The sequence below is a fragment of the Bufo gargarizans genome, chromosome 2 (assembly GCF_014858855.1).
Source record: "Bufo gargarizans isolate SCDJY-AF-19 chromosome 2, ASM1485885v1, whole genome shotgun sequence".
Taxonomy (NCBI): Eukaryota; Metazoa; Chordata; class Amphibia; order Anura; family Bufonidae; genus Bufo; species Bufo gargarizans.
The window spans coordinates 168,328,897-168,345,241 of record NC_058081.1 but is presented as its reverse complement, the minus strand read 5'-3'; the positions used below and the strand labels follow the sequence as shown (position 1 = coordinate 168,345,241).

Genomic DNA, 16,345 nt, shown 5'->3' with positions numbered 1-16,345 from the left:
TGTCCTTCATAGTTGAGGTGGACGCTTCTGAGGTGGGTGTGGATGCGGTCTTGTCTCAGGGTTCCTCTCCTGCCAAATGGCGACCGTGTGCCTTTTTCTCGAAGAAACTCTCCTCCGCAGAGAGAAATTACGATGTGGGAGATAGGGAGTTGTTGGCCATCAAGTTAGCTTTTGAGGAATGGCGCCATTGGCTAGAGGGAGCCAGACACCCTATTACCGTGTTTACTAACCATAAGAATCTGGCCTACTTGGAGTCAGCCAAGCGTCTGAACCCGAGACAGGCCAGATGGTCTTTGTTCTTTTCAAGGTTTAATTTTGTTGTTACGTTCCGCCCTGGGGTTAAGAATGTGAAGGCGGATGCCCTGTCACGTTGTTTTCCGGGAGGTGGGAATTTTGAAGACCCGGGTCCCATTTTGGCTGAAGGGGTGGTGGTCTCTGCTCTTTATCCTGAATTGGAGGCAGAGGTTCAGGTAGACCAGTCAGAGGCTCCTGATCTTTGTCCTCCTGGGAGGTTGTTTGTGCCTTTCGCTTTAAGACACAAGATTTTTAAGGAGCACCACGATACTGTCCTTGCTGGGCACCCGGGGGCAAGAGCCACAGTGGATCTCATCGCTCGGAGATTCTGGTGGCCGGCGCTTCGTAAGTCAGTTGAGGGTTTTGTGGCAGCCTGCGAGACCTGCGCTCGTGCCAAGGTCCCTCATTCACGGCCATCAGGTCCTCTCCTTCCGTTACCCATTCCTTCCCGTCCTTGGACACATCTGTCCATGGACTTCATTACGGACCTGCCTCGTTCCTCGGGGAAGACTGTGATTCTGGTGGTGGTGGACCGTTTTAGCAAAATGGTGCATTTCATTCCTTTTCCTGGCTTGCCCAATGCTAAGACGCTGGCGCAGGCATTTATTGATCACATTGTCAAATTGCATGGTATTCCTTCAGACATAGTCTCTGATAGGGGCACGCAGTTTGTTTCCAGATTCTGGAAGGCTTTCTGTTCTCGCTTGGGGGTTCGGTTGTCATTCTCTTCTGCTTTCCACCCGCAGTCGAATGGCCAGACACCAATCAGAATCTGGAGACATATCTGCGCTGTTTTGTGGCGGAGAATCAGGAGGATTGGTGTTCTTTTTTGTCCCTTGCTTAGTTTGCTTTAAATAACCGTCGTCAGGAGTCCTCTGATAAGTCACCATTTTTTGGTGCATATGGGTTTCATCCGCAGTTTGGGACATTCTCTGGAGAGGGGTCTTCTGGTTTACCGTATGAGGACAGATTCTCCTCGTCTTTGTCATCTATTTGGCAAAAGATTCAGGATAATCTAAAGAGCATGAGTGAGAGATATAAGCGTGTGGCGGATAAGAGACGTGTGCCTGGTCCGGACCTGAATATTGGTGATCTGGTGTGGTTGTCTACTAAGAATATCAAATTGAAGGTTCCCTCCTGGAAGTTGGGTCCTAAGTTTATTGGGCCTTACAAAATCTTGTCCGTCATCAATCCTGTTGCCTACCGTCTTGATCTTCCTCAGACTTGGAAGATCCATAATGTTTTTCATAAGTCCTTATTAAAACCTTATGTCCAACCCATTGTACCCTCGTCTTTGCCTCCTCCTCCGATTGTGATTGATGGTAGTCTTGAATTTCAGGTCTCTAGGATTGTGGATTCTCGTGTTGTCCGCGGTTCTCTCCAGTACCTCGTTCATTGGGAGGGTTATGGTCCTAAAGGAGAGGATGTGGGTCCCAGTGACGGACATTAAGGCCACTCGTCTCATCAGGGCTTTCCATAGGTCCCATCCTGAGAAGGTGGGCTCTGAGTGTCCGGAGTCCACTCGTAGAAGGAGGGGTACTGTCACCACCAGACAGCTGAGAAGCTCTGTCAGACGTTCTTCAAAACCTCCTGCTTGAGGTTCCTTTTGTTTTGCTTTCGTTTTCTCATCTCGTTAGCCTCTCTCAGCTGTCATGTAGTTGCACTGATTGCATCCCTTTAAATCCCTTCCCATACTGCATCACTTTGCGGTTTATACAACTTCCTGGAGTGCATGCATGCTGGATGCTACTACTGAGTCTTCCACAGGAAAGTTTTGTTCATTCATTTGTGTTTTCCTGTTTGCTGGATCCCAGGTGACCCTGAATCTCTCCGTATCAAGTGTAGGGAGTCGGTGGTCGTGTCTCCTCACTATTATAGGGTGTTCAGGCGTTATACAGTCGAGGAACGAGGATATGCGATCATCTACCATTGAGATTTTTGCATAGGCTGAGCAGTTAGGGAGAGAGCCAGGTCTGTTGCAGGGCTTTCCCTTTGGTTCCTTAGTTTTGGATCCAGTCAGTCGGATCTTCATTTTGTGTCTTCTAGTTTTCTGTACACCTTCCGTGACAGCAGCGTTGGGAGACGAGGACCAGGGAGCGGCGAGTACAGAGCCTGCACAGAGACCACTTCCTGGTCCCCCTGTACTAATGAGTGCAGTAAAGGAAGCGCTCATTAGCATTTGACCTATAAGACGTACTGATATTTTTTCCCCCACTGGGCGAAAAGTACAGTAACTATTTTATACCACAAAATGCATGTTTCATTCTCCCAAAATTATAATATTTGGTTCACAAATTATATCTACTCCAAAATAGTACCTATAAAAACTCATCCCACAGAAAAACAAATGTTGACATAAAAAAAAAAAAATGTGGTGCCCCCAAAACATTTTTTCCATAAAACCTGATTTTAATATGCCAAAGTACTAAAATGTTAAAAGTATGATACATATTTGGCATCCCATTTCTAGTGACCCACAGAATAAAGTTAACGTTTTTATTGTACGTAGGTCTTCTGCAGTTCTGGGGCGGTGCAGAGGGGTTTAAAAATGGGTGGCCAATCCATCTGGGAGGATGGAGGTTGCCTCAGCGATGATCCTTCCATAGCAGCAAAGCCTTTCTGCCTTAAACGTTATTGCACGCCTGTGATTCTGCTGAGAGACTTTAAAGTGTTCTTTAGAGAGAAAGAGGAGTAATATAACCACTATCATTGTCGCTGTCCATACACATAACATATCAAGAGAATATTGCAGTGTGATATACTGTGAAACTGTGCCTTGCCTCTACAGGGAGTGCAGAATTATTAGGCAAGTTGTATTTTTGAGGATTAATTTTATTATTGAACAACAACCATGTTCTCAATGAACCCAAAAAACTCATTAACCACCTCCGGACCGCCTAACGCAGATGTGCGGTCCGGAGGTGGCAGCGCTGCGCACAGTCACGCATATACGCGTCATCTCGCGAGACGCGAGATGACGCGAATATGCGCGCGCGCATGCGCAGTTCGCACAGCAGTATTTCGTCAGCAACCTGCCAGCCAATGATCGCGGCTGGCAGGTTGCTGATTTTTAAAAAAGCCAATCAAAGTGCCAGATATCAGATCATATTAGTAAATATGATCTGATATATGGCTGCCTGCTCCTCTGCTGGTTCTTTTCGTCGGTTGGATCCAGCAGAGGAGCAGGCTTCACAGTGAGTACACCAAACACTACACTTTAGCCCCTGATCACCCCCCTGAACCCCAATTAACCCTTTGATCACCCCTTTGATCACCCCTGTCAATCACAAGTGAAAAGAAAAAAGTGATCAGTGCAAACTGTCACTTTTTTTTTTCACTGTTATTGACCGTTAGGTTTTAGGTATAGTTTAGGTCCCTTGGTTAGGTAGTTAGCGATCAGTTAGCGCCCAGCCCACCGCACCGCAGTCCGTTATTCGCTGATTAGCGTATCGCTAATCAGCATTTGTACTTTTATAGTATCTGGAAGTGATCAAAACTCAGTCCAAGTTTCCGAACTTAAAACTTTTCTGGGCCTCCTCCTCAACATGGGCCTGACAAAAAAGCATGAATTGCGGTCATATTGGTCCACGAACCCGATTCATCACATACCCATGTTCTCTGCTGCCATGTCCAGGGCACGTTTTGAGGCCATCCTGCGGTTCCTGCACTTTAGTGACAACACCGCCTCCTGTCCCAGGGGCCACCCTGCTTTTGACCGGCTCCACAAAATTCGGCCCCTCATAGACCATTTCAACCAGAAATTTGCAGATATTTATACCCCAGAACAAAACATCTGCATAGACGAGTCCCTGATACATTTTACCGGGCGCCTTGGCTTCAAACAATACATCCCAAGCAAGCGCGCCCGGTATGGGGTCAAATTGTATAAGCTCTGTGAAAGGGCCACAGGCTATACCCACAAATTTCGTGTCTATGAGGGAAAAGATCAGACCCTGGAGCCGGTCAGTTGCCCTGACTACCTGGGGAGCAGTGGGAAGACAGTTTGGGACTTGGTGTCACCCTTATTCGGCAAGGGGTACCATCTTTATGTGGACAATTTTTACACAAGTGTGGCCCTCTTTAGGCATTTGTTTCTAGAACGGATTGGCGCCTGTGGTACCGCGCGAACTAGTCGCGCGGGCTTCCCCCAACGGCTCGTTACCACCCGTCTTGCAAGGGGGCAGAGGGCCGCACTGTGTAACGAAGAACTGCTCGCGGTGAAATGGAGAGACAAGCGTGACGTTTACATGCTCTCCTCCATTCACGCAGACACGACAATACAAATTGAGCGAGCAACCCGTGTCATTGAAAAGCCCCTCTCAGTCCACGACTATAACCTCCACATGGGAGGGGTGGACTTCAATGACCAGATGTTGTCTCCGTATTTAGTTTCCCGACGCACCAGACGCTGGTATAAGAAGGTGTCTGTATATTTAATTCAATTGGCTCTGTACAATAGTTTTGTTCTCTACAGTAAGGCTGGGAGAACTGGATCCTTCCTCAAATTTCAGGAAGAGATCATCGAGAACCTCCTGTATCCAGGAGGTTCCGTGGCCCCAACCACCAGTGTAGTTAGCCGTCTACACGAGCGACATTTCCCCAATGTCGTTCCTGGTACCTCAACCCAACAGTCACCCCGAAAAAGATGTCGTGTCTGTAGCAGGAGTGGAATAAGGTGTGACACCCGCTATTTCTGTCCTGACTGTCCGGACCACCCTGCCCTATGCTTTGGAGAGTGTTTCCGGAAGTACCACTCACAGGTACACTATTAGCATAGGGATCATCTCACCAGGACAGGCACACAGGGCTATTAGGGCCCATTCACTCACTGCTGCTGCAAACGTCTCCTTTCACATGGGACAAAGTGCATAACGCACTTTGCCACATCTTTGGGCGATTTGCGCTTTGCACATTGACCCATGGGGAAGGAGAGGTTTGTTCTATAAAGGTAAAAAAAAAAAAAAAAACACACCAGTAAGCAAACATGTTAATGTTCAGTTAAAAAAGTTAAAGTTTATATGTTCTGTTGCAAAGTTAATAAAATTATTGCGTTGCGGCCTGGTTTTTTCTTTTTTTTTTTTTTTTCTTTTTTCTTTTTTTACCTTCCAGGTGGACCAACCGATCGACTAGCTGCAGCACCGATGTGCATTCTGACAGAAGCATTGCGCTGCTGTCAGATTACACGCAAGTCGGTGTATGCAGCGCTGCAAGACGAGATTTTCTCCTCTGCAGTGACAGATACGTTTGCCAAGGCATACGAGCTGAGGAGGAGGCGGCGTTCCTATGCTTTGGCAAACACTTTGTATATATATATATATATATATAAAAAAAAATAATAATAATCCCGGCAATGATTTATTCATCCACATCGATTGATGTGAATGGAGAAATCTGGTTTGCCAGGGCATACGAGCTAAGTGGGTATGGATGTAGGGCGGAGCTCCTATGTCCTGGCAGACGCCTTTCCCCTCCATTTTTTTTTTTTGGCAGAGATTTTTTCATCCACATTGATCGATGCGAATGAAGAAATCTGTGCCGTTCATTTTTTTCTTTCAGCCCAGAGGCTGAACGGAAAAAAAATCTCATTACCTGTATGCTCAATATAAGGAGAATAGCAGAAACTCCTAATGCTGGCCATACATGTAATGATTGCGGAGACCCTCAAATGCCAGGGCAGTACAAACACCCCACAACTGACCCCATTTTGGAAAGAAGACACCCCAAGGTATTTGCTGAGGGGCATATTGAGTCCATGAAAGATTTAAATTTTTGTCCTAAGTTAGCGGAAAGTGAGACTTTGTGAGAAAAAAAAAAAATATCAATTTCCGCTAACTTATGCAAAAAAGAAGAAGTCTGGGATCCAAATGTCTAAAAATGCCCTCCTAAAGGAATTTGGGCCCCTTTGCGCATCTAGGCTGCAAAAAAGTGTCACACATCTGGTATCGCCGTACTCAGGAGAAGTTGGGCAATGTGTTTTGGGGTGTCATTTTACATATACCCATGCTGGGTGAGATAAACATCTTGATCAAATGCCAACTTTGTATAAAAAAATTGGAAAAGTTGTCTTTTGCCAGGATATTTCTCTCACCCAGCATGGGTATATGTAAAATGACACCCCAAAACACATTCCCCAACTTCTCCTGAGTACGGCGATACCAGATGTGTGACACTTTTTTGCAGACAAGGTGGGCAAAGGGGCACATATTCCAAAGTGCACCTTTCGGATTTCGCAGGCCATTTTTTTTTACACATTTTGATTGCAAAGTACTTCTCACACATTTGGGCCCCTAAAGTGACCCCATTTTGAAAAGAAGACACCCCAAGGTATTCCGTGAGGGGCATGGCGAGTTCCTAGAATTTTATATTTTTTGTCGCAAGTTAGTGGAATATGAGACTTTGTAAGGAAAAAAGAGAAAAAAAAAAAATCATCATTTTCCGCTAACTTGTGACAAAAAAAAATAAAATTCGAGGAACTCGCAGTGCCCCTCACGGAATACCTTGGGGTGTCTTCTTTCCAAAATGGGGTCACTTGTGGCGTAGTTATACTGCCCTGGCAATTTAGGGGCCCAAATGTGTGAGAAGTACCTTGCAATCAAAATGTGTAAAAAATGGCCTGCAAAATCCGAAAGGTGCACTTTGGAATATGTGCCCCTTTGCCCACCTTGGCAGCAAAAAAGTGCGACACATCTGGTATCGCCGTACTCAGGAGAAGTTGGGGAATGTGTTTCGGGGTGTCATTTTACATATACCCATGCTGGGTGAGAAAAATATCTTGGTCAAATGCCAACTTTGTATAAAAAAATGGGAAAAGTTGTCTTTTGCCAAGATATTTCTCTCACCCAGCATGGGTATATGTAAAATGACACCCCAAAACACATTCCCCAACTTCTCCTGAGTACGGCGATACCAGATGTGTGACACTTTTTTGATGCCAAGGTGGGCAAAGGGGCACATATTCCAAAGTGCACCTTTCGGATTTCACCGGTCATTTTTTACAGATTTTGATTGCAAAGTACTTCTCACACATATGGGCCCCTAAATTGCCAGGGCAGTATAACTACCCCACAAGTGACCCCATTTTGGAAAGAAGACACCCCAAGGTATTCTGTGAGGGGCATGGTGAGTTCCTAGAATTTTTTATTTTTTGTCGCAAGTTAGTGGAATATGAGACTTTGTAAGAAAAAAAAAAAAAAAATAAATCATCATCATTTTCCGCTAACTTGTGACAAAAAATAAAAAGTTCTATGAACTCACTATGCCCATCAGCGAATACCTTACGGTGTCTACTTTCCGAAATGGGGTCATTTGTGGGGGTTTTCTACTGTTTGGGCATTGTAGAACCTCAGGAATCATGACAGGTGCTCAGAAAGTCAGAGCTGTTTCAAAAAGCGGAAATTCACATTTTTGTACCATAGTTTGTAAATGCTATAACTTTTACCCAAACCATTTTTTTTTTTGCCCAAACATTTTTTTTTTTATCAAAGACATGTAGAACAATAAATTTGGTGAAAAATTTATATATGGATGTCGTTTTTTTTGCAAAATTTTACAGCTGAAAGTGAAAAATGTCATTTTTTTGCAAAAAAATCGTTACATTTTGATTAATAACAAAAAAAGTAAAAATGCCAGCAGCAATGAAATACCACCAAATAAAAGCTCTATTAGTGAGAAGAAAAGGAGGTAAAATTCATTTGTATGGTAAGTTGCATGACCGAGCGATAAACGGTGAAAGTAGTGTAGTGCCGAAGTGTAAAAAGTGCTCTGGTCATGAAGGGGGTTTCACCTAGCGGGGCTGAAGTGGTTAATATGAAAGCTGAATATTTTTGGAAGTAGTTTTTAGTTTGTTTTTAGTTTTAGCTATTTTAGGGGGATATCTGTGTGTGCAGGTGACTATTACTGTGCATAATTATTAGGCAACTTAACAAAAAACAAATATATACCCATTTCAATTATTTATTTTTACCAGTGAAACCAATATAACATCTCAACATTCACAAATATACATTTCTGACATTCAAAAACAAAACAAAAACAAATCAGTGACCTGCCATCCATGGATTCTGTCAGTGTTTTGATCTGTTCACCATCAACATTGCGTGCAGCAGCAACCACAGCCTCCCAGACACTGTTCAGAGAGGTGTACTGTTTTCCCTCCTTGTAAATCTCACATTTGATGATGGACCACAGGTTCTCAATGGGGTTCAGATCAGGTGAACAAGGAGGCCATGTCATTAGATTTTCTTCTTTTATACCCTTTCTTGCCAGCCACGCTGTGGAGTACTTGGACGCGTGTGATGGAGCATTGTCCTGCATGAAAATCATGTTTTTCTTGAAGGATGCAGACTTCTTCTTGTACCACTGCTTGAAGAAGGTGTCTTCCAGAAACTGGCAGTAGGACTGGGAGTTGAGCTTGACTCCATCCTCAACCCGAAAAGGCCCCACAAGCTCATCTTTGATGATACCAGCCCAAACCAGTACTCCACCTCCACCTTGCTGGCGTCTGAGTCGGACTGGAGCTCTCTGCCCTTTACCAATCCAGCCACGGGCCCATCCATCTGGCCCATCAAGACTCACTCTCATTTCATCAGTCCATAAAACCTTAGAAAAATCAGTCTTGAGATATTTCTTGGCCCAGTCTTGACGTTTCAGCTTGTGTGTCTTGTTCAGTGGTGGTCGTCTTTCAGCCTTTCTTACCTTGGCCATGTCTCTGAGTATTGCATACCTTGTGCTTTTGGGCACTCCAGTGATGTTGCAGCTCTGAAATATGGCCAAACTGGTGGCAAGTGGCATCTTGGCAGCTGCACGCTTGACTTTTCTCAGTTCATGGGCAGTTATTTTGCGCCTTGGTTTTTCCACGCGCTTCTTGCGACCCTGTTGACTATTTTGAATGAAACGCTTGATTGTTCGATGATCACGCTTCAGAAGCTTTGCAATTTTAAGAGTGCTGCATCCCTCTGCAAGATATCTCACTATTTTTGACTTTTCTGAGCCTGTCAAGTCCTTCTTTTGACCCATTTTGCCAAAGGAAAGGATATAGGGTGTTGATGTCATTAGACCACACCCCTTCTCATTACAGAGATGCACATCACATAATAAGCTTAATTGGTAGTAGGCTTTCGAGCCTATACAGCTTGGAGTAAGACAACATGCATAAAGATGATGATGTGGTCAAAATACTCATTTGCCTAATAATTCTGCACTCCCTGTATTAGTACTACTGCCCTTTTCATCCACTTAGTAAAGAGAGACTTTATTATTGCAACTAATGGCTTTCATCGACTCCACTATCTTTTGGTCCATGATTGCACCCAAGCAAGTCATCCAACATCAAGGGCACCCATACCAAGACCAGGCAGGAGCCCCAATTCCAGGGTGTGCCCTTCAGTCACTGCATGGCCCTAGGGAGCCAAAACCACTACTCCCAACCTTCATTCAGTCCTCCTAGACTGCTACAGCTGCCCACGAGGTGACCTGAGTTTGGGAAAGGTGGGGGAGATCCCTCTAAGGCCTTGTAACACAAATGGATGCCATGGGTCTAGTGCTAGCTAGGCAGGGGCATGTACTTCTTAGGTGTGCACACTCCAGCTTTAGGTAGCAAAAAGTGAAGAAAAAGGCCTAGTGGTTAACTCTGAAAAGGGCATCCAGACTGCAAAGGAGAAGAGCGGTAAGTAAAAGCCCTGTGTCTGCCTATGACCACACCACCCTGAACACATCTGATCTTAGAAGACAAGCAGAGTCAGGTCGGGTTAGTACTTGTATGTAGAGTTGTTGCAATACCAAATTTTTGATTCGATTTCGATACCATACAAAAGTATTGCGATACTCAATACCATTCGATACCACGCAGAAAAAAAAAAAAAAAAAAAGCCACGTGCATTCAGCATTTATTTTAAATGGCAGATCGCATAGATTTTTTTTCTATTTTAATAGTTTGGACTTTTCGTACGTGGCGATATGTGATATGTTTATTTATTTATTGTTTATATAGTCGTGGCCAAAAGTTTTGAGAATGACACAAATATTAGTTTTCTGCTAAACTGCTTTTAGATCTTTGTTTCAGTTGTTTCTGTGATGTAGTGAAATATAATTACACGCACTTCATACGTTTCAAAGGCTTTTATTGACAATTACATGACATTTATGCAAAGAGTCAGAATTTGAAGTGTTGGCCCTTCTTTTTCAGGACCTCTGCAATTCGACTGGGCATGCCCTCAATCAACTTCTGGGCTAATTCCTGACTGATAGTAACCCATTCCTTCATAATCACTTCTTGGAGTTTGTCAGAATTAGTGGGTTTTTGTTTGTCCACCCACTTCTTGAGAATTGACCACAAGTTCTCAATGGGATTAAGATCTGGGGAGTTTCCAGGCCATGGACCCAAAATGTCAACGTTTTGGTCCCCGAGCCACTTAGTTATCACTTTTGCCTTATGGCACGGTGCTCCATCGTGCTGGAAAATGCATTGTTCTTCACCAAACGGTTGTTGGATTGTTGGAAGAAGTTGCTGTTGGAGGGTGTTTTGGTACCATTCTTTATTCATGCCTGTGTTTTTGGGCAAAATTGTGAGTGAGCCCACTCCCTTGGATGAGAAGCAACCCCACACATGAATGGTCTCAGGATGCTTTACTGTTGGCATGACACAGGACTGATGGTAGCGCTCACCTTTTCTTCTCCGGACAAGACTTTTTCCTGATGCCCCAAACAATCGGAAAGAGGTTTCATCGGAGAATATGACTTTGCCCCAGTCCTCAGCAGTCCATTCATCATATTTTCTGCAGAAGATCAATCTGTCCCTGATGGCTTTTTTGCTGCCCTTCTTGACACCAGGCCATCTTCCAAAAGTCTTCACCTCACTATGCGTGCAGATGCGCTCACACCTGCCTGCTGCCATTCCTGAGCAAGCTCTGCACTGGTGGCACTCCGATCCCGCAGCTGAATCCTCTTTAGGAGACGATCCTGGACTTTCTTGGACGCCCTGAAGTAGGGGTGGGCGATATAGGCGATATGCGATATAAATTTGGGCCACGATATGGATTTTCGTCATATCGCCTATATTGCCGGACTGCAATATCACCACCTGAATCATTACCCAGAAGCTTCTTTTGGACTCCGCAATACCGCTGTACTGGCCAGGGGCAGGGCCGGCGTGCGCACAGCAACAGGCCGCTTTGCTGACGCTGTGTGTGACGTCAGTGAGGTCCCGCCAGTGCTGGAAGAAGACGCCACACCGCGGACTCCATTAGCCAGCCACTGCCGAGCACCCTGCAGGAAAGGTAAGTTTTATCACAGCTGCTCTCGCTCTTGTAGGAGGACTGTCTGGCACTCTGTCTGGAGGATCGGAGGGGGCACTCTGTCTGGAGGATCGGAGGGGGGGGAAAAGAGTGGATAAGGAAAGGATGGCCATGGGGGCTGATGCTGCAGTGATCATCTTCTGTTCTGATGGCACTGAGAGTCTGAGACCATGCTCTCTGAATGTTTAGCAGGGGAGGAGACTCTGATGATGCTGATGGCAAATCCAAATGCCACATTATCTGATGGCACTGGGCCACTGGCTCACTGCTGGGGGACACATGTCTGATGGCAAATGCCACATTATCTGATGGCACTGGCTCACTGCTGCTGGGGGACACATGTCTGATGGCAAATGCCACATTATCTGATGGCACTGGCTCACTGCTGCTGGGGGACACATGTCTGATGGCAAATGCCACATGGGGTTGAGATCGAATCTGATGGCACTGACTCATTTCTGGGGGACACATGTCTGATGATGGCAAATGCCACATGGGGCTGATCTGATGGCACTAGCTCAAATGCTGGGGGGGCCATGTCTGATGGGTCCCCCAGTTAGCCAATGCCATCAGATCAGCCCCATGGCATTTGCAGTCATCAGACATGTGTCCCCCAGCAGTGAGCCAGTGCCATCAGATTAGCCCCATGTGGCATTTGCCACCAGACATGTGTCCCCCAGCAGTGAGCCAGTGCCATCAGATTAGCCCCATGGCATTTGCTGTCATCAGACACTGACATGTGTCACCCAGCAGTGAGCCAGTGCCATCAGATTAGCCCCATGTGCCATTTGCCATCAGACATGTGTCCCCCAGCAGCGAGCCAGTGCCTTCAGATTAGCCCCATAGCATTTGCAGTCATCACACAGTCTGATAGATGATGGCAAATGCTATGGGGCTAATGGCACTGGCTCTGGGGGACATGTCTGATGATGGCAATTGGCAAATGCCATGGGTCTGTCTGACGCTGACTGACAGCAAATGGCATGGGGCTGATGATTTGCTAGCTATACAATACCACATAAAAATATAGTTTTTAAAAAGCAATTAGCAATACGTTAGTAATAGTTTAAGAGACGGTTTGTCTTATTAGAGATGAGTACTCGATTGGATTGCTAAAATAATCGTTTCCTGCAGGTTCCCTATATGTCATCAAGATCAACTTAAGTTGTGCCTGTTTTGGTCAACTTCATGGAGGTGTTTACAGCATGTGGGGAGGAGGAAGAGGAGGAGCCGAAGGTGCTCATAAAGAAGACCGGTGCGACGTCTGTCATATGGACCTGGTTTGGGTTTAAGGAGTCGGATGTGGAGCAGAAAAATATAATCGGCAAACTATGCCGGGCGACAATAATTGCGAAGAGAGGGAATACAACCAATTTGTTTCATCACCTCAAAATGAAGCACGTTTTGGAATACCAAGTGCCAAAAACTGCGCCCTCCTCCACAAACGGCCAGTCAGTCTAGTGGAAAGAAAAAAGGTGGCCCTGCCCCTGCCCACCAGCAGACCGATATTGTGAAAGCATTTTCTAAAGGCACTCCGTATGACAAAAAAAATTGGCGGTGGATTGATATTACAAATGCCATTACCCTATACCTGTGTAAGGACATGGTGCCGTTTCTTACAGTGGAGAAAAGCTGCTTTCAGAACATGATTAAGACACTCGATCCACGTTACGAGGTACCTAGCCGCAAATACTTTAGCCAAACTAAAGTGCCCAAACTGTATGACAAAGTCCGCGAGCAAGTAAAGAATGAACTCCGGAGCATAAAATACTATGTAACTACTACGGACTTGTGGTCAAGTCGCACAATGGAGCCTTACATTAGTCTCACAATCCACTTTATCAATGACAAGTGGAAGTTGTGCAGCAGATGCCTACAGACATCTTATTTTCCCGAGGATCATACAGGTGAACTGATATCTCAGGGATTGAAGCAAGCGCTCGAGTCATGGGGACTTAAAGAAGAATTACAAGTCTGCATAACCACAGACAATGGCGCAAATATTGTGAAAGCAGTGGAAATTAACGGCTGGACAAGACTGCAGTGCTTTGGTCACAGGCTCCACCTCGCCATAGGTAGGTAGACAACGTTTCTTTTAGTCCTAGACTAGTTACATTATGCAGGGGTTGATGTGCTGCTAATGATATCTTCCAATTTTGTCCTTAGAGAGAAGTGTGAAAGACGCTCATGTTGAACATGCCATTAGCAAATGCAAGAAAATAGTGAGTGCCTTTTCTTACGCTTGGAAAAGGAAGAGAGAAATGGCTAATGCCCAGGCTGAGCTAAACCTGCCTCCTCACCGCCTCATCACTGAAACACCAACAAGATGGGGGTCTCGACAACAGATGATTCAGCGGCTGCTCGAACAAGAGAAGGCCATATCACAGGTCCTGAAAGCAGACAGGAAAACTAGGCACCTGGTACCAACTTGGCAGGACATTGATGTGCTAGAATCTATGAACAAGACCCTCAGTCCCCTGTTGGAGATTACAGATGCTCTGTCTGGAGAAGAGTATGTGAGTGTGTCGACTGTCAAACCTGTGCTCCACCTTCTAAACAACACAGTTCTTCCTCTAGCTGATGATGACATTGACACAGAACTGACCAAAGACATGAAGACAGCCATCCTCAAGTGTTTAAATGAGAAGTACTCGGACGTTGCAACTGATGACCTCCTGGATATGGCCTCCTTGGTCGACCCACGCTTCAGATCATCATGTATAGCAGATGACCGAAGAGAGTACATCTTCACAAAGGCAGCAGCAGAAATTCAGGCACTGCTAGAGACGCAAGCTGTGTCTGCCACAGAGTCATCATCACCATCACACACAAGCACAGGAGCTGCTGGAGAAGCCCAGAGAGAACCCAAGATGAGTAAACGAAGTCTGGCCAGCTTTTTAAAAAATGCATCTGCTCAGCCTGGCCCAGCTGCCCTCACTGACAGAGAAGCGATTAAAATTGAGCTTAAGAGTTACCTGCAGGCACTGGATGTAGAAGGAGAAGCTGACCCACTGGAATGGTGGAGGTTGCACCAGGCTAATTTTCCCAGGGTTGCAAGCCTAGCCAAGAAATATCTTTGCATTCCTGCCACAAGTGCCCCTTCAGAAAGGGCATTCAGCACCAGTGGCAATATAGTAACATGCCACCGATCTGCACTGAAGCCCGAGACTGTGGACAAACTTGTGTTCCTGGCGAAAAACCTTGGCTGAAGTGCATTATGTAATGATAGGACCCCTCAGGAGGCGTGCAACGCTATACTCCTGTATTTATTATCTCCTTATTGACGACTCCAGAGGACCTGAGCGTTACTTACGCACCCGAGGCTCACTGAATAGTTTTATTGAGATTCCATTCTACTTTATTGATATATCCTGTTATTATATTATATTATTATTGATATATCATAGTGTTAGACAAGGAAGTGGAACTCAAAAATGTGATTAAAAAATTACTCAGGGAGTTCAGTTTATAGGGAAGGGACGTGGCCTCTCTGAGTAATTTTAATCAAATTTTTGAGTTCCTTGTCTAACACGAAGTGATTTTAAAGGATATATCAATAAAGTAGTATTTTAATAAAACTATTCAGTGAGTGTGCGAAGGTAACGCTCGCTCAGGTCCTCTGGACCAATAAGGAGATATTAAATGTAAGGGCACGCAAGGCTGATGTTCAGTCGCACTCGCACTACATATTGATTTGCAAGTTTGCAATTTGTTATATATTTAAAGGGAACCTGTACTGTACTGTCCTGTCATCACCTTTATGCTGACCTCACTGACACAGCAGCATAAAATAATGACAAAAATGCTGATTTCAGCAGTGTGTCTCTCATTAACTAAAAGTAAGTGGTTGCTGAGAACCAGCATCATAACCATTGCAGCCCAGGCCTTGAAAAGAGTCAAATCTACCTGGGAAGAGTCCTGGTTATTCATAATCTCCTGCTCTCCTCGCCCACCTGCTGATGATTGGCAGTTCTCTCCTAGAGCGAAAGGGAGAAAACTAGGTAGAAGCCTGTCAGTCATCAGCAGGTGGGCAGGGAAAGCAGGAATTCATGAATAACCAGGACTCTTCTCGGGTGGCCGTGACTCTATTCCAGGCCCAGTCTGCAATGAGTGTGATGTTGGTTCTCGGGCAACCACTTACTTTTTAACTACACAGACTGATTAAATCAACTCACCTGTCTCTACTTTATGCTGCTGTTAGTGTGGGCAGCATAAAGTTGATGACACTTGTCAAGTTCCCTTTAACTGTTTACCGTTAAGAAACCTGTTGAACTTGAAGGCTTTTTCGTTCAAATATGTGCAGCTTTTTATGCAATATAAGTAAGGGCTCGTTCACACATCACCGTTTCTCCTTTCCGTTCTCCAGCTCAGTTTCAAAAATGAAATCATTGTGTAAAACTTACATAAAAAAATAAAGTATACATATTACGTATTGCCGCGTCCGTATCGACCGGCTCTATAAAAATATCACATGACCTAACCCCTCAGATGACCACCGTAAAAAATAAAAATAAAAACGGTGTAAAAAAAGCAATTTTTTGTCATCTTAAGTCACAAAAAGTGTAATAGCAAGCGATCAAAAAGTCATATGCACCCCAAAATAGTGCCAATCAAACCGTCATCTCATCCCACAAAAAAATAAGACCCTACTTAAGATAATCGCCCAAAAACTGGAAAAAACTATGGTTCTTAGACTATGGAGACACTAAAACATTTTTTTGGTTTTAAAAATGAAGTCATTGTATAAAACTTACATAAAT

At 44.9% G+C, this 16,345-nt stretch overlaps 1 protein-coding gene across 1 annotated transcript; it reads left to right on the top strand.

Moving 5' to 3' along the window:
* The first annotated feature begins 13,188 nt into the window (after positions 1 to 13,188).
* Positions 13,189 to 14,794, top strand: LOC122925732 (E3 SUMO-protein ligase ZBED1-like). The gene is made up of 2 exons (XM_044277080.1): positions 13,189 to 13,660; positions 13,752 to 14,794. Exons 1-2 carry the CDS (start codon positions 13,189 to 13,191, stop codon positions 14,792 to 14,794), a joined length of 1,515 nt encoding a protein of 504 aa, XP_044133015.1.
* The last annotated feature ends 1,551 nt before the right edge of the window (positions 14,795 to 16,345 follow it).